The sequence below is a fragment of the Lampetra fluviatilis genome, chromosome 49, assembly GCF_964198595.1.
Source record: "Lampetra fluviatilis chromosome 49, kcLamFluv1.1, whole genome shotgun sequence".
NCBI classification, from domain to species: Eukaryota; Metazoa; Chordata; class Hyperoartia; order Petromyzontiformes; family Petromyzontidae; genus Lampetra; species Lampetra fluviatilis.
This window is the reverse complement of record NC_136323.1, coordinates 5,408,179-5,431,191: the sequence shown is the minus strand read 5'-3', so window position 1 is coordinate 5,431,191 and position 23,013 is coordinate 5,408,179. Positions and strand designations below refer to the sequence as shown.

The 23,013-nt window shown below is 45.9% G+C and overlaps 1 protein-coding gene across 1 annotated transcript in view; it reads left to right on the top strand.

The window, feature by feature from the left end:
• The window catches only part of LOC144948359 (tenascin-R-like), a 185,455-nt gene extending 162,742 nt beyond the window's left edge, over positions 1-22,713 (top strand). The window contains exons 13-27 of the mRNA XM_078877786.1: positions 462-551; positions 1,535-1,801; positions 3,884-4,147; positions 5,391-5,828; positions 6,621-6,800; positions 8,308-8,451; positions 10,366-10,488; positions 11,433-11,576; positions 12,280-12,399; positions 13,387-13,530; positions 15,481-15,629; positions 16,194-16,290; positions 17,859-18,020; positions 18,717-18,880; positions 20,331-22,713. Of these exons, the coding sequence (XP_078733912.1) occupies positions 462-551; positions 1,535-1,801; positions 3,884-4,147; positions 5,391-5,828; positions 6,621-6,800; positions 8,308-8,451; positions 10,366-10,488; positions 11,433-11,576; positions 12,280-12,399; positions 13,387-13,530; positions 15,481-15,629; positions 16,194-16,290; positions 17,859-18,020; positions 18,717-18,880; positions 20,331-20,444 (2,600 nt within the window). The 3' untranslated portion in view covers positions 20,445-22,713. The remainder of the gene's footprint in view (positions 1-461; positions 552-1,534; positions 1,802-3,883; positions 4,148-5,390; positions 5,829-6,620; positions 6,801-8,307; positions 8,452-10,365; positions 10,489-11,432; positions 11,577-12,279; positions 12,400-13,386; positions 13,531-15,480; positions 15,630-16,193; positions 16,291-17,858; positions 18,021-18,716; positions 18,881-20,330) is intronic.
• Positions 22,714-23,013: the final 300 nt, after the last annotated feature.

Below are 23,013 nucleotides of genomic sequence, written 5' to 3'. Positions count from 1 at the left end.
TTCTCACGACGTTTCGGCCACAACGCAAGCAGCCGTCACTCGGGTGAAGAACAGGGCTGTCGGAAAGACGCTGTCTTTTATTTTATTGGTTTATTTTTATTATTTCCCTTCTACGTGACTTTACCGAAAGAACCAGAAGCAGTCACGAAAGCTTCAAATCAAGAATGTGTGTGTTAAACTGACAATTACACGTGGGCAAACACTTTTGTCAAATCACTTCTGGATGAGTGGCCCTGGGGGACACGGGCCACACAATATTAGTGTACTTGAAAATGTTGCGATCCAAATTTGGTATGCTTTTAAAAAATATATATCACTTTGTTAGTGTTTAATTAGACTTTGATCTGTTACAGCCTCGATGCGCCCCGAAGGCGATGATGATAATTTGCACTCGAAGGTGTTAGATGAGTTTGCGTAGAAGGGGGACGTTCATTGATTTATTTTCTTGGTTTCTTTTATAGGCCTGCAGCCTGGAACTGAATACATGATATCTGTGGTGGCTCTGAAGGGAAACAAAGGAAGTGCTCCAGCAAGTACGACCGGACGAACTGGTAGGGTCGATTTTACATCGTCCGTTAAACGCTTTAATTGCAATAATTTTGATGAAGCTGAATTCCTGGGTCCAGAAATTAGCCCAAATCTCAGTTACGATGACAGCCGCTTATCATATCGAACAACATTTAGCATGCATATTATATTTAACACACATTTCACAGGCAACATTTTAACGTCTCATATTTGCCCAAAAACATCTTTAGCGCCTCCTACAGCCCCTGTATATTACTGCATAAACGAGACAAAACTTTTATCCTTCATAATAAACACATTTTTTTAAAATATCAAATTATATGAACATTATGTAAATTAGAAAAATATTTTACTGACAATAAACATATGTAACAAGTATTCTTTCTTAGACACGAATCGGGAACGTAACCTTTGCAAGAACACCTGTACCGCTCACAAACCTGTCAGCCCCTTATCAGTGCCCGGCCTAATTACAGACCAATTCAGACCTCATTGGTTACCCCGTGCCCTTATCAACCTCAACGTTCATTCTACAGCCCCATCACAAGGGAGAAACACAAACAAATAGACGTGAAAAAAAATTGACCGTAATGAAACGGCTGTAACACCATATGAACCTGAAAACTCATTTTCCCTGTACAAGAATACGGGTAAACTGTATGGGTTGACAGGTATGCTATTTCCTCATCTTGAATAATAATCACAAAAAATGCACCCAGCTCTCCGTTTAGCTGTGTTTCTTAGGTCCTCGTATGCTACAGAGTGCATCATTATACGTGCGATTAATGACAGGTAAGCCTACAACCGGCTACATGTCACGCACAGGAACAGCTGCCCCTGAGGGGGTCCCCTTTCTGAGTTGCTGGGACATGCACTTGCTTTATGAATACAAATCATGATAATTTCTCTGCTTCAATTATTTTACAGCCACAAAGAATGAGGAGTCTGGTGTTTAAACGTTCGAGAGCCCCTTTAACCCCCCCCCCTGCTTGGCCTTATTTTGCAGTCATTGACGGTCCAAAGGACCTGCAGGTCACCAATTCTAGTGACACCACCATCTCGCTCAGCTGGACGGCTCCCAGCACCAGCTTCGACCGCTACACCATTACGTTTGCCTCGGAGACCAGCGACGACGGGCGGGAGGTGACCGTCCCGGCCGACGCTACCACGGCCACCCTCTCTGACCTGGAGCCAGGCACAAAGTACGCCATCCGCCTGCGGGCCGAGAAGGGGTCTGTACACAGCGCCTGGGCCTTCACCAGCGGCAAGACTGGTGGGTCAGAACGTCGATATGTTAAGAGCACTGCGTGTCCGGATTTTTTTTTTATATATAAGATGTGCACTACTTGGGCATATTTGGCACAAGACAGAGGAAAGTGGAAATAAGTGACGAAATGTGTAGTGGACACCTAAGAGGTATCTGCCCATGGATTGTGTTGATGATAATGACGACAGATAGTCACCAGTAAGTGAGTGACTATTATCTTATTTATTTCAGCAGGAAAGGCCCATGGGAGTCCTGCAACTGCACTGCTGCTATACAGTGCATTGTAATGATGTTCTGCAAGGGCTTTAAAGCAAATGTTTGATAAGAATATAAGTCATGCTTAAGATTATCAGTAGAACAAAATTGAAACGTGAAAGCTTTCATTGTGGCCCATAAAAATGTCAGGACGGTTCTCCTGAACTCTCGTTAGTTTTTTAACTTCGGATTACAATCGATTGTATCTGGAAGATTTTAAATATATTGAATCTAAGGATGACAATTTTGCACAGCGTGCCAGGCCCTGACCAACGGAGAGACTGGTGGGATAGGACATTGTTTATTAAGGCTTCTTTTATGTTATATGTGGTCATTATTCAATGTCTGTTGTAAATTCTCATAATGTTCTAAAAGGGATGGAAAGCTGAAATTTGGCATGGAATATAGTTAAATGTCCGTGCACATCTAAGCACGTAAATAAATAAATAAATGCTTGGAAATACATTGAGGGACAGACAGAGGAAGACACGGATGAGAGAACATACGCAGGTTAAACGCATAATTCCGTCGGAAAAAGTAAGTTGGCTTAGGTAGGTCACGTAGCTGCAAGGCATGGTCAAGAATGAGTGGAGCCAATGGTCAAGAATGAGTGATGGATTGGCAGCAGAGGGATTCAACTCATCTTAGACATTCGCCATGGAGATGGAGGAGATGAGATCAATTTGTGCGCTGGTGCTTGTTAGATTGTTGCATCGCAGAAGCATGAGAGATGGCAAGGACTTGGGGAGGCCATCATCCATCAGTGTGTTCATCGTGGGTGACAATGATGTTTGTATCTTAAATTTTTATTGGGAAAAAACAAAAACTTTTGAATTTGGGCCACTAAAAATGGCAGGATATTTGTGGACCAACTCTTGACTCAATTTATTAACCGCATCAGAATATTTTTTTAATTATAAATTCGTCATTGATGATGATCCATGTCGACCCATGACCTCGTTTTAATCTGGCAAACTTTCTGGTTTAGAGTTGAGTGCTCTGACACAGCGCCACCTTGTCACATAAATTACGTGAATATTTATTTAATATTTTACGTAATGTTTAAGATCACCACTTGATTATTCAATTTGACAGGAGTACGTTGATCATATCTCCATCCTCTAAACCCCTTGAGCTATTTATACAATGTTATAGTTTAACTCTCAAATATGAATTTATCTTCTAAATTTGCAACTGAAATGTGAAATCTAAAATGTTCTTTCCAATCCTTTTTGAACGCAGACTTTTACGGAATTTCTTTGTCAAATAGTTTGCACTTTAATGTTATAAATACTGCAATTGAATGTATGGTCGTATTTGTTATAAGCTAACCTGTAATTTACTTAATGTGTTTTTAACGACTTGGACTAACAATGCAGTGAATTTAACAACAGTAACAAAATACCAATTTGCCATCAATATTGATACGACAAAAGTTGCTTACCATTTTCAACATTTACTCATATATCGGATAAGTCTCACCTTCACTGGGAATTATTGAGCATGTAAATTATTCATTACTTTAGATCGATTCTTATGGTCAAGTAATTGTATGCAAATGTAGTTTTTTTTTTCCGGCTAAAGGAACAAAGTGAGACAACGTGTGAGATAGACGACAACTAGAGTGAATTCTTCAATTGGATTATAACCCCCAAATCCTAACAATTCATCAAATGCCAAGTTTTTGGGGTAGCAAGGCAGGGGGCGGTGGACAAGTTGAATCGGTACATGCCTAATTGCCAATCTACCTCCGGGAATATTCACAAAGTCTTGTGTGCAGCTATTATGTGTATAAGTTTGTTCACAACGTGTGTGTTATGATGCCCACTCCAGGCTGCAAGCCGGCCACTGCAATGCGGTTTTCGGATATCACTCCGACCAGCTTAGTAGCGTCTTGGGCATCGCCACCCGCTACACCCGACTACTATATTGTCAAGTACAGCCAGAGGAACAGAGAGCCACACACGGTCGCAGTGAGTGGAGGACAAAACTATGTGGTGTTGTCTGACTTAAAACCTGACACAGAGTACAGAGTGCGGGTCATTTCCGTCAAAGGAGTGTCTTCGTCCAAACCCCTGATTGGTGACGTCTTCACAGGTACATTACCCATGGCGCATTGCCGCTCGCCTCTCTCGCGCTCTTCGATTGCCTCAAATGTCTCACCTTATCTTTGATATATGTAAGAAAGAAAGCAAAAAAAAACATCTCTGATGTGTTGGAGCTGCACGTCGTTCGACTTGTGTCTGACCACCTTTCCCTCCACGTGCTTTGGAGCTTCCCAGAGGTTTCGAAACGTCGGACGCCCGTTACAAACCCAGTAAACCAATCGGAGAGCTACCCACACATCTGGTGTGCATTTAAAAACGTTTCTTTTCTGCAGAGTGTTGCCAGACCGGAGGGGAGGGTTGCATCCAGATGTAGAGCTTGCGTTTTAAGTGTTGAATGCACACTTTACTTTGGGAAGATTTGTCTTTCAGGTTGTCACCAGCGTGGCTTGGAGTGACTGTGCAGTGCTTCCTCATCCCACCCACAACCTTTGTTTCTCACCCAGAGTTGTCTTCCGTTTAAAGTCGCCAAGACGTTTCCCTCCATACTGTCGTCATACAAAAATATAAAAAAAACACATTTTGTATGATGACAGATATGTGAGGATGCTTCCGTACTGTGATGGTTAGCGCACTGGACTTTCAAATCCAGGGGTCTGCCGGTTTGATTCAATCTCCCAGATGGGGCGGTTGAAACAATGGGGACATTTATTAAATCCCCCCCCACCTCCACCTCTCATTACCGAGCAGCATTAATGGGTACACCACCGGTTGGTCGATCATCATCGGCAGGCAGCGTGTGGTGGGTTTAAAGTGTGGGGACTTCCCACCTCCTTCTGTGAAATCGAGCCAGTGTGGAAGAATAGGCCAAAATACCCTCTCTAGGGACTCTAGGGCTTCTGTGAGTGGAGCACCTTGTGCCAACATTGGCATGAGCAAGCGATTGTAGGGCCGCACCTTAAAAAAAAATACTTTCACCAAGATATCTGCCTTCAATCTTGATTTGAAGCTTTCATGACTGCAGGAATCCATACTCTTTGGTTCTTTCGGTAAAGTCACGTAGGTAGAAAATAAAAATAAATCACGACGTTTCGGGCGCAACACAGGCGTCCATCATCAGGTGGGAGAGCATATCTGCCTTGAGAAGAAAAAAAACGCTTTTCAGATAAAACCTAATTTACGGCACCCTGCATGTTTATCCTCTTAGCCGTGACATCGCAAAAGTGAATTAATTTGTTCAATCGTTTCACCCCCCCCCCTCCCCCCCGAAAAAAATGTCTCCACCACTTCTACAGCTTCAGGAAGCCTCCAGCCACCGTGCCCCGAAGCGAACGCCGAGGATGAGGATCTGAATAGCAGAGAAACGGGGGAGCCAGACTACGTCGAGATACAGTCTGCCTCCAACGACGCGAAAAAATGCAAATTCATAGAGAACGCCGAGTCGGCCTTGACCATGCCACCCCCCGTCGACAAGGAGCTGTACGGCCTCAGCCCTGTTGACGTAGAGTCCTCGACGATGAGGCTGTCGTGGGCGTCGAAGCCCTTCGCTTTCCAGACCTTTGTCGTAAAGTACGGACCGGTGTTCGCTGGGAAGATGCGTAAAGTAGTGGTGGCCGGAGATTCCCGGTCGCTGGAAATTTCAGGGCTTAAAAGCAACACCGAGTACGTGGTTTCACTCGCAGGGGTGCGTGATGATACCCTGTCACCGCCACTGACAATACGTGTCACGACAGGTACTGGATTATCCTTTTCATTATTTTTTCTCACGAACAAAACATTTTCATTGCAACGATTTTAGAATTGTCTCTTCAACTGTCGGTGTATACATCACGTATGAACACTGTTCTTATTGCATTGCAAACGGATGCGGTTTTGATCCGATGTTCATTGTAAAGGATATTTCTGCGGTGGTGTAGCGGTTAGCAACAACTCGACTTTGCAACCCAGAGGTCGCCGGTTCGATTCGACCTCTCCGGCGTGACGATTGAAACGACCGTGGCAAATTTTCCTAAATCCTCCTCGTCATCGTCGTCCTCCGCCCCCTGGCACCTGTCCAACGCCGGCAGTGTGAATGGGATCAGCACCGTTCGTCGATGGGCAATGTTGCCTGCAGGCGGGGGGGCAAAGTGTCGGTGTATTCCCACCTCTTCCAAGATATCTGGCCATCATGGAAAGGGTAGAAAATATATCCTCCAGAGGTCCCTGCAGCGGAGGCCCTCCCAGCAGCAGTGGCATGTGCAAGCAATCGCAGGCCTGCACCTTCTAGCATTCGGAGATATTTGAATGGAATTTAAGCTTCTCAACGTTGTTTGGTCAATGTTAGGCCACAGCATCATTATTTTTGGTCGTACCAACAGGGCGTAGAGTTTCAGCTCCCATTGGGCGACGATCTTTTATCCTTGGGGAAGTGGGGGGGCATCTGATTTAATTGTATTCAAATATCGTACTCAAAGCAAAAATGTGTCAATCTCCATCACTAGGTTGTTGATTAACATCTTCCGTTTGTGTACACTGTACTTGAAAAGCCACAGCCTCCGTCCGCGTGAGAAGAAGCCTTAATTTGAGGCGTGCAGACAGCGTCCACAAGAAGCAGTTGGCTGCTACGCTTAAGGATGAAGGTGAAATCTCGAGCCAATTGACAGACGTGTCGGCCTCGATACCCCACAGCAAACGCGGGTCTGACAATCACGTTTCAGGGGACAAAGGTACATTCAATATGAGAGACAAATAGCTGCATTGGTTTATTTCGTGCCCTTTTCACTAACACTTTGCATTATGGGAACATAATACTTAGCTATCAAAAAATATATAATTTTTCTGGAAATTGAGCCCCCCAGGATGTATTGTGGGCAGCTTTCCATGGACAAGATTGATGAAGTATGGTTAAATAGCCCTGACGATGTGCATGGTGTGGGAAGACTGTCACCCAGCAATGGATTGACAAAAAGGCCGCACATGTCCCTGTCGGGAATTGATGGCAGACGACCTGATACAGAAAATAGATTCTTGAATGTATTGATTCTTGAATCTATCTGGCGCTAAGCTTTGACCATTACTCCTTCGTATGCATGGGTATTCTCTGGCTAATCCAGTTTCCTCCCATGTGCCAAACACTCGTTAATGGCATTCAGAATCAGCATCTGTGTTTAGGCTACAAGAATCCGATGAGCTATGAAGCTCTTTTTAACAGATGTCCAGTAGAGGCATCAATTTGCATTAATTGATCAAACATCTCCAATTTAGCAGGATCCTCTTACAAAAGTCTTGAGATTCAGTGAGGTTTTCACCGGTAAATAAAGAGCATTATTATTACTACAATAAAAATGTAGGTGATGTAAAATGTATTTCATTTACCAACTTTTATTTCCTCCTACATTTGCCTGTCTCACTCTTTATCCTAAAGTTGTTGTCTTTTTCATGCACTTATCATTTCAAACGAACATGTTTTGACCTCACATTTTCTTAAACCACATGCTTTGCCCTATCCTTCATCAAACTAAAGCTTCAGTAACAATCATTCTATCAAAAAATAACAGATGTGTTTAGTTTAATCTGCATTATAAAAACTGGTTTGTTTTGAAGGCATCAACAATGTGAGGGAAACAAAATGAATGGGGAAACTCAGAGGCCTTGCCATTACAAGTTGCCATTCACCTCTGCTTGCCAGCCTTCTCTCTTAGCGAGCACTAATTGAGCCATGTCCGAGCGTTCAATATTAAACTTCTTTTGCCTCACCACCCTTTCTGTGGGACCCCCGTATGGTTTGGGGCAGCGAGCCCCGTTCTGCATCTTTCTATTCCCTCCTTTTCATAACCAGTTTGGCTCGGGTCGACGGTGTGTACGTGAGTCATCACGTGATGTAATGGGCGCGCACATTGCCTCGATATAAATTGTCAAAAAAAAAAAGTTCAACTTAATTCAACCACCGGTGCTGACGTTCACGCGCTCCGTTTAAAGAGCCGACTTTCTGCCTGTCATTCAAACACCTCGGGCTTTCACGACCCCGTGCCTCCTCGTCGCCGCTTCTTAACGCATCTCTCCTTCTCTTTACAGGGCTGAGCAAAGCTTGGTCACTTCTAACCACCCGTGCGTGTGCGCGTGCGTGTTGTTTTCTCTTCTTCTTTTTCTTGCAAATTTGACATTTCACTTCTTAATGTTTTTTTGTTGTTGATGCCCGTTGTTTTGCCCCCCCCCCCGCCCCCAACGAAGCAGGTCTGGAGGTGAAACTTGTAAAGTCTGCATCTGTGATTGACCGCAAGGCACCCGAAGCTAAATCTGAGAACGGTTATTTCTCCGAGATATATTCCTTCCTCAGTGGTTTACCTACAGATTTCAGCAGCTCAGCTAAGGGAAAAGGTACATGGAAATAAAACGCGTGTTTTAAGTTAAATTACTTAATGAGAACATGGTGAGGGTGTTGACAACTGTATTGTTATTTGGGGTGCAACGTTGCATCTGTTTGTCGTTTATTATCTATTCGTAAGTCTCACGGTGTAACGCATCGATGTCCGCATGTAAGAATCGGTGTATTTTTGTTAATTGCTAAAGATATCCATGCCAATGTCACAGCTGGGCTAATGAAGTGAACTAAACTTGCTTCCAATGCAGTTCCAGAGGAAATGATGATTCGTCGCGACATCGTTTTGAAGGACGTGTTCTGTTTGTAACAATTGCAGCGTGGGTCTCGGTGAAGCAAGGACATTAACCCCATCTGTTCAAATGTCGTTTGAAATCTTCTTTTGCGTGCGATGCGCAGATCCACCCATCCATCCCATTTGCATCCGAATGCTCTTCCTCTCCGGATCATTCTTTAACAGTCTTCTCATTTCAGCCTGCCGAGAGTGCCTTGGGGAACCGGCGAATTTCCCGGGTCGCGTGACGCCACCGATTTAAAAGCCATCCCATCCCACCGCAAGAGGTTAAACTGCGAAGAGGGAGGCACTGTTGCCAGACTCTCCCCCCGTGGGAACCACCTTGCCCCTCGATTTGCATCACCTGACCTGCGAGGGTCCGCGCAAAAAAAAAAATGTCCACGTGGCAGGTGATTTCGGTGAGAATTTGGGGCAAATCCGAGCGTGGGCAGGAGGGCACCGGGTCAACGGGGTTCCTCTCTCAGTTTAACACCTCCCTCCATTGCGATAACCACAACATGCTGACGCCATGCCTCGCAATGCAGTGTAAACTCCCGTGAGCTTCATCGAGCGCTTGCAAAAGCACCGAGTCTGGTGGGGGGGGGGAGACCATCCCCCTCCTGCACGTTGATGCTTGGTGAGAGAGGGAGGGAGTTTGCAAATCCCCAATCCTTTGTTCGGAATAACCGCGAGAGTAACCTTAGGACTAAATCACCCAGGATCCTTCTGATCTCATCGGGATATCGGATGCTAAGCAGGTTTGAGCCTTGACATTGCTCTGACGGGCAACCGCCGTCGATACAAACACATGCTGTTGTAGGCTGCTTGCAGGGCATCGTCAGCAGAGAGACATGCAGCAAAATGAATTGTTGTATTGCACTATGCTCCCATGTCTTCGCTGCCCGCGTTCACCAACCTGCGCTGACCAGCGCGGTAAAATACTGTGTAGTCAAATAATCCACGAGGCTTGGGGAGGCCCTCATCCAGCAGTGGATTGACAAGAAGGCTGTTACATGTAGACGTATTTTCTTTGCTTCGTTTTCACGACGCAGCCACGAATACAGTGACCCCGGTTCCATATGAGGTGCAGGGCAGCTGGTTAGAGTTATCTATGCTATTTCAACGTCCCCCCATTCACTAACTTACCCTCCCCCCACTAAGCTGGTTGTGCCCAGCAGCTTATACCTGAATAAGGGAACACATGCATGCTTCCATCCTTTCAAGAAAGGCAAACGCCTTCATGATAGCCAAATGCCACAACAAAATGCCAATTCATTCACTGACTTTCATGGCAAATTTCCACAACGTGTACCCTGCATTAACATCCATTTCGCTTCACTGCATTGCCATTCCGATCACCGTCTCCTGTGCAAATGTCACGTTCGCTTTGCAAGGAGATAAAACCGCATGGTTCCACGCTGTATGCAGCATCACATCTATCTAACCCATTAACTTTTTACACGACTAAAATCGCGACCCACGCTTGATGCATTTGCGTTCGTTTTTATTTTTTTGCCCCGACTTGTCGTCTGCAAAGTCGATCGTGCGATTCGAGTCGCTTGCCTCTCGACCGCTGCCTCGCGCGGCCAAGATGTTGTATCTCTTGCGAACGTCGAACGCTGTGCGTGGCTGCGAGCAGCGATAGAGACTCCCCGGAACATTGACTTTAAGGACATCAGGGAGACGTCCGTCGTCGTGACCTGGATCGCTCCGTCCGCCGACGCAGACAGCTTCAAGATCGCTTACGTCCCAACGGCTGGAGGTGCGCTAGCATAGGCGGTGCTGTGGGGGGGGGCGGGGTCTAGGGGGGGAGGGGGTGGTCTGGGGGGGCAGAGTGGGGGGGGGGGGTGATAAGGGGAATAATAGATTTGAAGCTTTAGTGACTGCAGGAATCCATACTCTTTGGTTCTTTCGGTAAAGTCACGTAGGTATAAAATAATATAAATCACGACGTTTCTGGCGCAACACAAGCGTCCATCATCAGGTGGGAAAGCAAAGAGTATGGGAATAATAGACTCAAGATCCGGTCACCACCTTCGTTAAGTGGCAAATAAAAATAAATCCCGCTGATGGCACTGCTGCAGAAGCTGTGAACCACCGCCAAGTGGCCCGAATTCAAGAGAGATGGCAGCAAGGGACTCGTTCAGCCGTTGCATGGCTTTCAAACTTGGATGTATAGAAGAACCCTGAGGGCGATATTCACGAAGAGTGGACTCCCTCAACTAAACACTCTTCCCATGTGAACAGGGGCTGTAGGAGCCAGTTGATTTGTTTTATTGTAATGGGACAATGGCTGTGGACCCAGTGATCTGCGTTTCTAAAACGATCTAGGGTCTCTGCTCTATCAGCTTAGCCTTAAGTGAGTAACTGGTGTGGTTTGTAGCATTGGAACATTACCCTTTGACTTTTGCTAAATACAGTATGCTCGCTGAAAGCGGGTCACATACCAATACCCGCCAATCGCCACTAAGTAACGGTGATGCCACCACTCCGTTTGTGCCAGGCGAGGTGCACTTTGAGGCCACGTGAAGTGTCGAAGGCTCGCTGGCAGGAGGTCACGGAACAGACCCAGGTGGAATGGGTTGAGCGACTGATATGACTGGCAGATGCACCAGCTGTTCCTCCAGGAACAGGTGACTACTGCGGGTCACATGCCCCCAGAGCCTCTGACGCTAACGGGGAGGGATCTTTGTCGTGATGTGGCAGGCGAGCCCGAGAGCCGGCGGGTGGCTTCGTTGCTGACGGAGGTCATGCTGACCCGCCTGACCCCCGGCACGGAGTACGAAGTGAACGTCATCAGCGTCAAGAGCTTCCAGGAGAGCGATCCCCTTACGGGGACCTTCACCACCCGTACGTCCGCAGAGCCCTTCACACATCCCCTCCCTTCCCCTCCCGCTTTTGTTTGAGATAAAAAAAGTTTTACGGGCTCACATCATTACAGCTCACAATACAGGGTGCTTCGAAAAAATGTTAACACTTTCTGGGACAATCGTTTTTAATGGAAAAATAACATGATAACAAATGTATGTTAATAGCTTCAAAAAGTCAAAATTCTGCACTTGTTCACCACATTATCAACACATGCCTGGAATCTTCTCCAGGTGGTCTCCATAGCCCGGAGGCACATTTATTGTGGTATTGTTGCAAATTCTCAGAAGTATTAAAACAAATTTGAAGCACCCTGTATTATCATCAGCCATGGTCAATCCTCTGCTGGATGAAGACCTCCCTCCCTCACTGAACCTATGACACCCAACATACAGATCAAACAATCAATTATCACACGTACAAATTGACGCACGTATCATAAACATCGCGCAGGTACGATTTGACTCGCCAATGAATCGACGCATCGTCGCATAACTCGAGAATGACACTGACCGATCGTCCGCTCGCAACAACAACAACAAAATTCCATCCAGCTCGCATCCGTCGGAATAATGCAATCTCGGCAGCGGCGGCGACGAGGATGTTTGATGGGCAAGCAAGCGCGCGGGTACGGTTGCGAGCAGGTGAACGTCATGCGAGCGCCGCGGGGTGCTGTGTGTTGCAGTGCTGGGTAGCCCGTCCGTTCTGAGCGCGGAGGATGTCACCGACAGCTCGGCCCTGCTCAAGTGGAAGCCCACGATAGGCCCCGTGGACACCTACTCGCTCACCTACAGCTTCGAAGATGGTGAGCAAATGCATCCAATCGGTTTAAAGCATCACCACTCGCCCAGAGAGTGATAATATCCCATTCGTTTTGGATAAAAACAAGAAAAATAGTGCGTACATATGGATCATGCAATGCTTTCCAACGTGTGTTATGTTCTTGGAAGTATTTAATCAGCAGCATGGAAGACGAAGGATATCTTTTGGGCCAAAAAACCCATGCATTCTTGCAAATACTCTCGACATTTTTGCACTTTTTGCCGTCTCAAAGTTGTAGGAAACCCGTTGATCAATTTGGTCAGTTATTAACACAACTTTACAGTAAGATTTCGTTCACATTGGATCATCTTTACCAGAGTTATCGTGCCTCCCCGTTACGGACGGACGTCCAGACACAGCTACTGCATTAATGCATTCGACCTCAATCGTCGTAAACTTTGCCCATCCTTTTCATTGCATCGTCTTCTCGTGGCAACGTCCATTTGTTGTCCTTCCCCCGCACCTCCGTACGTTGCGAAATAAGTTCTACATACTCTTAGGTTTTTTCGGTAAAGTCACGTAGGTAAAAAATAAATATTAAAAAGGGATAATAAAAATAATAGAAGAAATAATAGAAATAAAATAATAAATCACGTTTCGGAAGGCAACACAAGCTTCCGTCTTCAGGTGGAACCGTCACAGCACGATTGCTGTATCCTCTTTACTTGATACAGCAATCGTGCTGTGACGGTTCCACCTCGTCGTGATTTCTTATTTTATTTCTATTATTCTATTCTTTTTATTATTCTTTTTTATTATTTATTTTTTACCTACGTGACTTTACCGAAAAAACCTAAGAGTGTGAATCCTTGCAGTCACGAAAGCTTCAAATCTAGAAGTTCTACATACATATGTCAATCACAACACATTATTATGTCACTGCTCCACCACTCCCCCCACCACCACCACCACCACCTGCGGTCTTAATTCACCGTTCCGTTGTGGCTCTCTACCTTCGCCCCCAAATTAGGAGAGCCCGTGACCGTCACCGTTTCGGGCGGCACGGTTGAATACCAGCTGACCGACCTGAATCCCGATACGCCGTACGTCGCCAAGGTTCGCGCGGTCAAGGGAGCCCAGCAGAGCGCGGACACGGCGGTCGCCTTCGTCACCGGTGAGCGACGGTCGCGGCCCGCGCGCCGAATGCCACTTAGATGTTGCCACTTGGCCCGGTTTTCTCAGGATCGCCCTCTTGCGGAGGTAGATAATAATGATGATGATGATAATGGCTTTCATATTTATCCAGGGGGCGGTGTGGTCTCCCAAATTGGGTATTTTCTAATTTTAAAAATGTGGATGATGACACCGGCGCACATCATGGGCTATGCTCTTTTCGAATAATGTCATGGAATCTTCAACACGTAGGCTTTCACGACCAATATTATCCGTGATAGAGATTTTGTTGGGTTAGATCGAATTGTAAATGTTGTGGGTTTACTCTCGAACACACCGGTGTGCTGAACTAGTAACTAATTGGGATGTTTTGTTTACGTGACAAACTTTACTAAATGGCTGTGTTCGGTGGTGGCGGGTTTAACGACACATTTATACTGGTAGGAACGTCCTGGTTACACCAGCCCACAGGGGATTATTGTGTCCGTCGTGCAGGGAGGGGCTGGGTGGGGAGGGAGGGGCTGGGTGGGTGGGGAGGGTGGGGCTGGGTTGGGGGTGGGAGGGGTGGGGCTGGGTGGGGAGGGGCTGGTCACCCCGTGGTACCCTTATAAAACTCAACGTTTAACCTACTCACGCCGGCTTGTGCCCGCCCTCACAGTCGGGCATATTTGCAGAATACACCACGCCGCCGTTGACCCTGGCCATTGACCGAGCAACCCAACGTTCCTACCAGCTCCCTCCACAGGAATGTGTTATCTTGGGATTTAGCCAATTTCAGTACAGAACCAAATTTTATATTGCGCGTTTTTTTGTGCAGTTATTCGTGACTGGGCTGATATCATCACTTGTGCACTATCCCTTGAGAACCCATTGTAATCACAGGTGGCTGCCAGCATTCTAACCCAAGATCTGAACAGCTTTTGCCTCAACTACGCAGTCATCTGTTTTATTTTTTTATCAGTAACATTTCTATCATGTTACACATTTGAATAATGTTTCCTCTGTGACATCTGGTCGTAATGAAAAAGCGGCAGTAAATTTCTCGCATTTAATCGCTGACATCTGGCCACGTGAAAGGAACGTACCATGTGTTACGGATGTTATCCACTCGGGATGTATCAATCATCCCCTCCACTATTCATCGTATGGTCACAATTCAGCATCAGGATTCAATTTATGAGCGTGTAATTTTTTTTTGCCATGGTGGTGCACAGAGAATATGTGGTGATGAATATATATAATTTCAATAATTTAGTCGTTTGTCAATTCACTGCTGGACGAAGGCCACCCCCGATGCCGTGGTCAGTCATGGGGGTTGTTTGATGATACTTCACCTTCGGCAACCGACACTGACCAGTGTGGTAAAGAATGGTTAAACAAACCTCCCTGCCTGGCACGGCACGGAGAGGCCTTCATCCAGCAATGGCTTGAGAAAGCATAGTAAATGATCTGTTGCGATCAGCGGATTGTCGAATAGTGTTGGTGCAAACTGCTAAACAAATTCGAGGATCGCTGGCCAAAATCTGGTGAGGATGACGATGACGACGACATTATACAGAGCAAAATCCGTAAGTATATATGTTGAACTTCTTTCGCACCGTACGTAGCCAACAGTGCTAATTGGAGGTGCCGGGAAAGGACAACAAAACTAAACACAAAAATCTGTTTTAAGTAAATGAGTTTTCAATCTAGATTTGAAAGTGTACCAGCTCTAGTGGGCTTCCTAATATCGGAAGGAAGAGTGTTCCAGACGACCGCAGAGGCGCATCCGAAAGCGCCGCGTGATGCGGTGACCGTCCTTGTTCGATCGCCAGTCAAAATCCGCCCCTGCTACGAGGATGAGCAGAGTTTGCCGCGGTAGTTAATGCTCCTTGACGAAGTGATCAGCAAGCTATTGTGGTTCATTTGTGGCAATGTCGTTGAACGATGATTATTGAACCGTTGCGAGCAGCCCGAAAGAAGACGAGCTTCCCCATGGACTGCAGCGAGGCCTTGCAGGGCGACCAGTCCAGCGGCGTGTTCACCATCTTCCTGAACGGCAACGCCAGCCAGCCACTGCTGGTCTACTGCGACATGACCACCGACGGCGGAGGATGGATCGTGAGTGGCCATTTTTCTCAACTGGGGTTGTTTTTTTGTTATGTTTGCCTCCTCTTCCTCACAATAATTTTAATTTCGCGGACGGAAGTTGTACAGAAATTGTACAGAAAACGATTTGGCATTGCGACGGGGCACGTTTAATTCCTCAGCAACTCAAAAAGAGCCTTTTGCGTGACATTTCGTCTCACAAGGGGACCCCCCCTCCCTAGTGGCAGCCGTCCCCGTGCAGCACAAGGTGTAGACACAGTTATCAGAGGGCCGCAGGGTTTCTGCGGGCAGTCCATTGATGTACTGCAGTTCTATGCTCCCCGACTCCACCGACTCCCCCAATTGACCGTTGTGGTGAAATATGGTCAAACAAATCCCACGACACCATACGAACTTGTGAGGGCCCTCATCCGGCAGTGTAGAGACAAAAAGGCTATAAATGTCAAATGTTACATCTCAGAATTGTTGGAGTTGACCAACCGACTCCCAAGTGTTTCCGACTGACGTACACGGCATTGCCTTGACATTCATTCAGAACGGTTCGCTAAGCACAGTGTTTCATGTGCACTCACACAGGTCGTACAGAGGCGTCAAAACGGGCTCACGGACTTCTTCCGTAACTGGAAGGCGTACGAGAAAGGCTTTGGAGACATCAACGATGAATTCTGGCTCGGTAAATATCATCTCGGCCGTTAGCCTCCGTCACCCGAAATGCACCCCATCTGATAATTTTTTAGAAGCCGCGCAGAGGGTTAAACACTGCTGCCGGTGCTACGTCGGGAGAGAAGGATGCAGCAAAATCCACTGTTGTACTGTGATTCTATCCCCCCCCCCCTCCACGTGTTCACCAACCTGCATTGACCACCGTGGTGAAGTATGGTCAAATAATCCTTACGACCTGCACGGCATGTGGTGGGGAGGGGAATCCTCATCAAGTGGTGGATTTACAAAAGGGCTTAGTTTTATGGTGTCGGACTCAATTTGATATGTGGTGCAGAGCACTGTTAAGCATCATCCGTTGACTAATGTACTTTGCGTTTACAGTAGCAACGTGCATCTCTATAAACGTGCGTTTTACATTATTTGGCTGCTGTAAATTTCCACGCGATAAGCCACGTCTCGTTGGGCTGTCGTTTGTGGCCAGATCGCTTCTCAAAATAGATCTGCATAGTTTAGTGGGCCTTACCTGGTCAAATAAAATATATAGTTTATGAGTTTAGTTTAGTTTACTCGTTATTGGTTTTACATTGTCTGGGAATAAAACAGGTGTTAAATGTTCAAACACCAAATAGATAATAAGGTCGATCAGTTTCAAAGACAATGCATATATAAATCAGAGCGTGTTTGTTGCCATGTTTTTCCACAAGGACTCTGTGTGGTTAATGCGGACTCGATTCCTTGCTGAAAGGGGGATCTATTTGGTGTTCGAACATCATAACACCTCCTGTTTTATTGCCAGAAAGGGTAGAACCAATTCTTCTTACTCTTTGGTTCTTTCGTTAAAGTCACGTAGATAGGAAAATAAATAATAGATCACGACGCTTCGATCGCAACAACAAGCGACCGTCTTCAGGTGAGAGAGAGAAGCGTGCCGTTGTGACAATAATTCCTGCAGTCACGAAAGCTTCAAATCACAATTCTTCTTCTTATTATTATCATACATTTTTCAAACTTTGATGCTGGCAAAAAATGTCCCATAGATTTAGTTTACTCATCACTGTGTGAGTCAAATTATTATTTAAAGCTTTCGTGACTGCAGTGATTCATCTTCTTGGTTCTTTCGGTAAAGTCACGTAGAAGGGAAATAATAAAATAATAAAAAGAAAACATAATAAAATACAATTCTCACGACGTTTCGGCCACAAGGCAAGCAGCCGTCCTCAGGTGAAGAACAGGGCTGTCATTCGGACGCTGTCTTTCCGACAGACCTGTTCTTCACCTGAGGACGGCTGCTTGCGTTGTGGCCGAAACGTCGTGAGAATTGTATTTTATTACGTTACATTTTTATTATTTTATAATCTCCCTTCTACGTGACTTTACCGAAAGAACCAAGAAGACTGTGTTAGTTTTCACGGGTTATACGGTCATAGTTCTCCCGATGCGTTTTCGGGGTCGTGCTCGCGCGTGCGGTGCGGGGGGGGGGGGTACAGCAAGCCCCGAAGCCACACGTCAGTGGCGAGGTTGGGGTGGGGAAGAGGGGGGCTTCACATCCTCGCCCTCGTCGCTGCGACACCCCCGCAGGCCTCCAGAACATCTTTGCGCTGACGTCGCAAGGGCGCTACGAGCTGCGCGTGGACCTGCGAGACGGCGAGTGGGGCGCCCACGCAGTGTACGACCACTTCTCCGTGGCCAACGCCAGTGGCCTCTACCGACTCAAAGTCGGCGAATACAGCGGGACAGCCGGTGAGAACACCGCCCCGTCCCCCGCCCGCTCGGAAAGAGATCGACAGAATTATCCACCCCGCCGCCGCCCGCCACCCCCCCCAAAAATAAATGACACTTGTTCGTCAATCGACGTTTCAGAGCAGCCTCTTAGTGCTGGGTGGGGGTGGGGGGAGTGAGCGGTGAAAGAGGCACGAGCCCCCTCTGCTGAATGGTTCAAGTCACCCTTTTTTACATTAATGTGCAAGTCTTCGTTTGATATAAAAAATCTCCACGGAAGTTGGGGGGTGGGGGGGCTGTACAAAAAGCCTCGTAGTATCTGTTGAACTTCTTTCGCACCGTACGTAACCAGCCGTGCCACACGGAGGCAGAGTAGAATTAAGCGACGGGCATTGCCGCCTTGCCTCGTACGCACAGGGAGAGTGGTGTGAAGTCGAGAGCAAAATGCACAACAGACGAGCGCAGATACTGTCGTTACTTACTCACTCTGCTTAGAGTTTAACATCCCTATTAAATTTGTTAAGCATTGACTGCAGCGCTCGTGTTGTGCTCCCCCCGCCCCAGTTTTTGTCAACAAAGTCGCGCTAAGGGGCTGTCTCAGGATTTCTTACGTGCGTGACGTTGAACTTCTTTCGGCCCCGCACGTAGCCAACCGTGCTAATCGGAGGTGCTTGTCACTTTCCTGTGCTCCATCCACCCCTCGTGGTCCCTACGCAGGAGACTCGATGACCTACCACCAGGGCCGTCCGTTCTCGACGGTGGACCGGGACAACGACGTGGCCATCACCAACTGCGCCATCTCCTACCACGGCGCCTGGTGGTACAAGAACTGCCACCGGGCCAACCTCAACGGCAAATACGGAGACAAAAGCCACAGCCAGGTGCGGGCACGGCGCTCGGCTTCGCGGCACGGCCACCGATCACGCCGCCAAAACAACGGCCGTTGCCATCAAACCTGTTGGGTTTTTTGTTTTCACTGCGGTACAATTCAATGCCTTCGTCAGAAGCGGGGAATCAGAATAGTTATTTATGCCGGAGGAATCCGATGAACTATGAAGCGATTTTCCGCAGATGTACAGTAGGGGCGTGAAATGAGCGTTACAACAAACAATACAGAAACATGATAGGAGTGCAAAGTATAGGAAAAGGTTAACAAATCACGAAAAAATACGTGCAAAAAGAAATAAAAGTTTTCGTCAAACCCACGCTGACCTGCGTGGTGAAGTGTGGTCATAAACCTCTGTGGGGGAAGCCGTTATCGACCAGTGGATTGACAAAAGGGCTGTTGCTGTAAGTGTGCGTATTTTGTTTCGGATTGATATTTGTTTTGGAACTCAATATGGGTGACGAGAGTGGCGCTCCGTGTCGTAATCACGTGGTGGGATACCCAAGAAGTAACCTCCTTTGTGACGCTTTTCAAATAAGATTGAAAGAGTTGACGCATCAATAACGTCCATCTGTGTGTTTGCCTGTAACATGGGGTTGTGGTAACCCTCGTGAAGGTGATCCAACGTTCATGAAATGTTAGTAAACAGTTGTGTTGCTCTTCGGGACTCACCCTCGAAGAACACGTGGTACATTAATCAAAGGGTTGCATAACATTTAACAATTTTAAAAAATGATAATGGGAAGCCTTCTTAGCCAATGTGATGGCATCGCAAAGGAGCATGTCCTTAAATTTCGATTTAAAGCTTTCGTGACTGCAGGGATTCATATGCTTGGTTCTTTCTGTAAAGTCACGTAGAAGGGAAATAATAAAATAATAATAAAAATTATTTTCATAAAAAATATTTATTATTTTTTATTATTTTCCCTTCTACGTGACTTTACCGAAAGAACCAAAACATGATCATGTCCTTGCCTGCAAAAATTTCATGATGCGTGATTTCCCGCACCTCCGATTTGCACGGTTGCCTACGTACGGTGCGAAAGAAGTTCAACGTACATACATAAGTATCACGAATCATGTGTCCCTAATTCGTGAATTTGAAACGAGGATCTAAGCAGTGGCAGCTAATCGCGCTGACCTCTAAAACACCCAGCCATCACTTAGGGTTTTGATCTGCGTTAACTTAACATAATACACTCCGATTCCTAGAATTTGTGACATTGCTAAGATGTTTCGTAGGCTATGTCCAATGTTGAAGTAAGGACAATGACGATTTATCCTAAATAAAAACTTCACGAACAAATATTTTGGCTTTAAATATAATTGAAACGGTGTCTACGACGCGAACGTTGTCAACTTTTCGCGCATTTTCATTTCTCACCCCACCGTGTAGCTACATTCGTTTGTCGTTTTTTTGTTTGTTTTGTTTTCTCCGATAACAGGGCGTCAACTGGTACCACTGGAAAGGCCACGAGTACTCGGTTCCGTTTGTGGAGATGAAGATTCGCCCATTCGCCGCCGCCAAGAGGGGCAGCAGACAGCACCTGCGGAATTAGACATGGGCGTCGATTGAGCATGTGGGTTGGCTGCGTACGATGCAAAAGAAGTTCAACATACTTGCATTCATTGAAGGAAGAAATGCCCCTGCACCCACCGCCCCCCTCCCCAAAAAAAAATAACGAAACAGCTTTTTGCCTTTTGTAGACACACAGACATGTAGCCTGTAGGTCCGACGTGAGATTGAAGTTTGTCAGCGAGTAAAATACTTTCGAATTACTCTTTTGGCGTGCCGTCGTTGTGGCATTGCAGTGACATCGTAGTAAAGTGTAAATCAATTCGAACAACATGCTCCGCACAACCTGAGAACACATCGGAGAGCTGTTCAATTAAGTCGCAGCGCGATCATGAGGTCAAATTTTAGTTTTTCATTAACGAAGTTTCAATCTCGTGTCGGGCAGCCCAGGTGAACACAGCTCCTAGCTACGTAGGTGAGTATAATATCTGCGAAATGAGAGCTGTCCGGTTCTCAGATGTGTTTTCAGGCTGTACCACGTGTCATTTGGTATCATGTCCGTCGTTTTACACCACGTTCTGAGACCTTATCCAGGGACAAAATTGAGCATCTCCCGTTCTACCTTGATTACGTAAACGTCACCGGCTGCTGACGGTCATCGTCAAGAACCAGCCACATGAGCGGCACTCCAGCGACGCTTTATAATCAAGGGCGAACGGCGATCTGTGCTCAATTCGGTTCCCGGAGAAGCTCCCAGCACGTGGAGCGAAACGTCGGACATCATCCCAAAGTACAACACGGCAACAACCCGAAAACAAATCGCGGTGATCTGTACAACTCGACCGCAATGACCTACGCAGTCGAATAACAGCTGATTTGCTTTTTGTAGAGTTGTCTTACGGACAGTGCTGGCAGTTGACTGACACGTTGGGTTCCACGTTGAAAGTCAACGGGTCAGCAATTACACATCACGCATCCGGGTATTTTTTTTTGTTTTTTAAACGTCTCGCGCAGCGTCCGTGAGCCGTATCATCAGACTACCTTTCTGCCAGCACTGCGCTCTAACAGATAGTTGACAAAGAGATTGAAAGATCAGTTTATATATTCTTAACAAGCATAGAGACAATACTTTATTACGACGAAATGTTTCATTTATGCTGTTTTTATTTGGGTCAACTCCGTCTATGTTATTTTACCGATCAGAAGCAAGGAACGGAGAGTTTAGATACACGATCAAACCTCTAGCTTGGTGACTGCCCACCATCCAATTGCTTCTGTTGTTATACGATGTTATTTCATGTAGTATTGAGAGAGTTTATTCAATAGAGTTTATTACATTATATTCAGTATCCAAAAGAATCGACATTTTTTTGTCATCTGTGCCCTATAATGAACACGTTTGCTTTTTGCAAGACATTGATACTTAACCCCTGCATAGACGCCTCTGACGGGTTAAAAGTTGTGAATGGTGCTAGAAAAAAAAGTGATTACAAATTTCACACTGCCTGAACTCACCTTCGCTTACTCTGGCTAAGATATTTGCTGTTTTGAGAATATTTTTACCAATGCACTGTACATAAAAGAGATGCTTATATAAACGGTCAGTAAACAAAACTTGTGAAACTCATAGCTTTGTATTGCAATATATTTTAATTCTGAAAAACAAATCTTAATTTTATATATATCTCTCTCTTGGAAGAAAAGAAATTCGACTTAACAAGTTTAAGATTAACAAGTTTAAGATCGGCATTACTGCAGCTCGAATTTTGGAGGGCATTGCCAAGAGGTTACTGTGGTGCCAAAGCTTTTTTTGTGTCTTGTATTTAAGTAAATGTATATGAATAAATTGGTTAAGTCCCTTGGAGTTAAAACTATATCCAAATTGGAATATTTTCATTGCTCTATATGCTGTGGATGTGTTTCAAGAAGGGGTGGAATGATTTACCCGCCGCTGGCAATTCAATGACTTCTCGTGAACTGCCACCTCCAGCGGCTGCAGGAGTGACATTGATTTTTACGTGTGCTTCAAAATGTATCCCATGAATCGATGTATCATCCCACCCTTAAATTCGAGACACTGGCGATGTTGCTGTCAAGCTTAAAGTTAAGTACCCGCATTTTACTTGCTGGAAATCTGCATTTTATCCGGTAGAATGTCAGTGTTTATGCCATAAGACCTATTATGTTTTTTTGAATAATCTTAAGATGCCTCTCACCATAAATGCTCCTGTTTGAATGAAATGCTTTATTAAATCAACATCGGCTTCATATTCCCTGTACAACAGTGTATTGCAATAAATGGGAATGATCCTCAACAATGTGTTTGTTGTTGTTTTATGACTGGATGTGAACGTGTTTTTGTTTACACAGGCCTTTAGCACCACCACGACGCTCTGCAAGGCAACCGAGTACCCAGGACTCACCCTGGGGAACACTTTTGTGTTAATGAGTTCGAAAGCAGAATGACAATATCTCAATACATCACCAGCACTTTGAATAGAAGTGAGTTTTAGTAATACCGTTTTGATTACAGAAGGGTTTCTTACACAATGGCTACTATTAATCTTCTTGGTTCTTTCGGTAAAGTCACGTAGAAGGGAAATAATAAAATA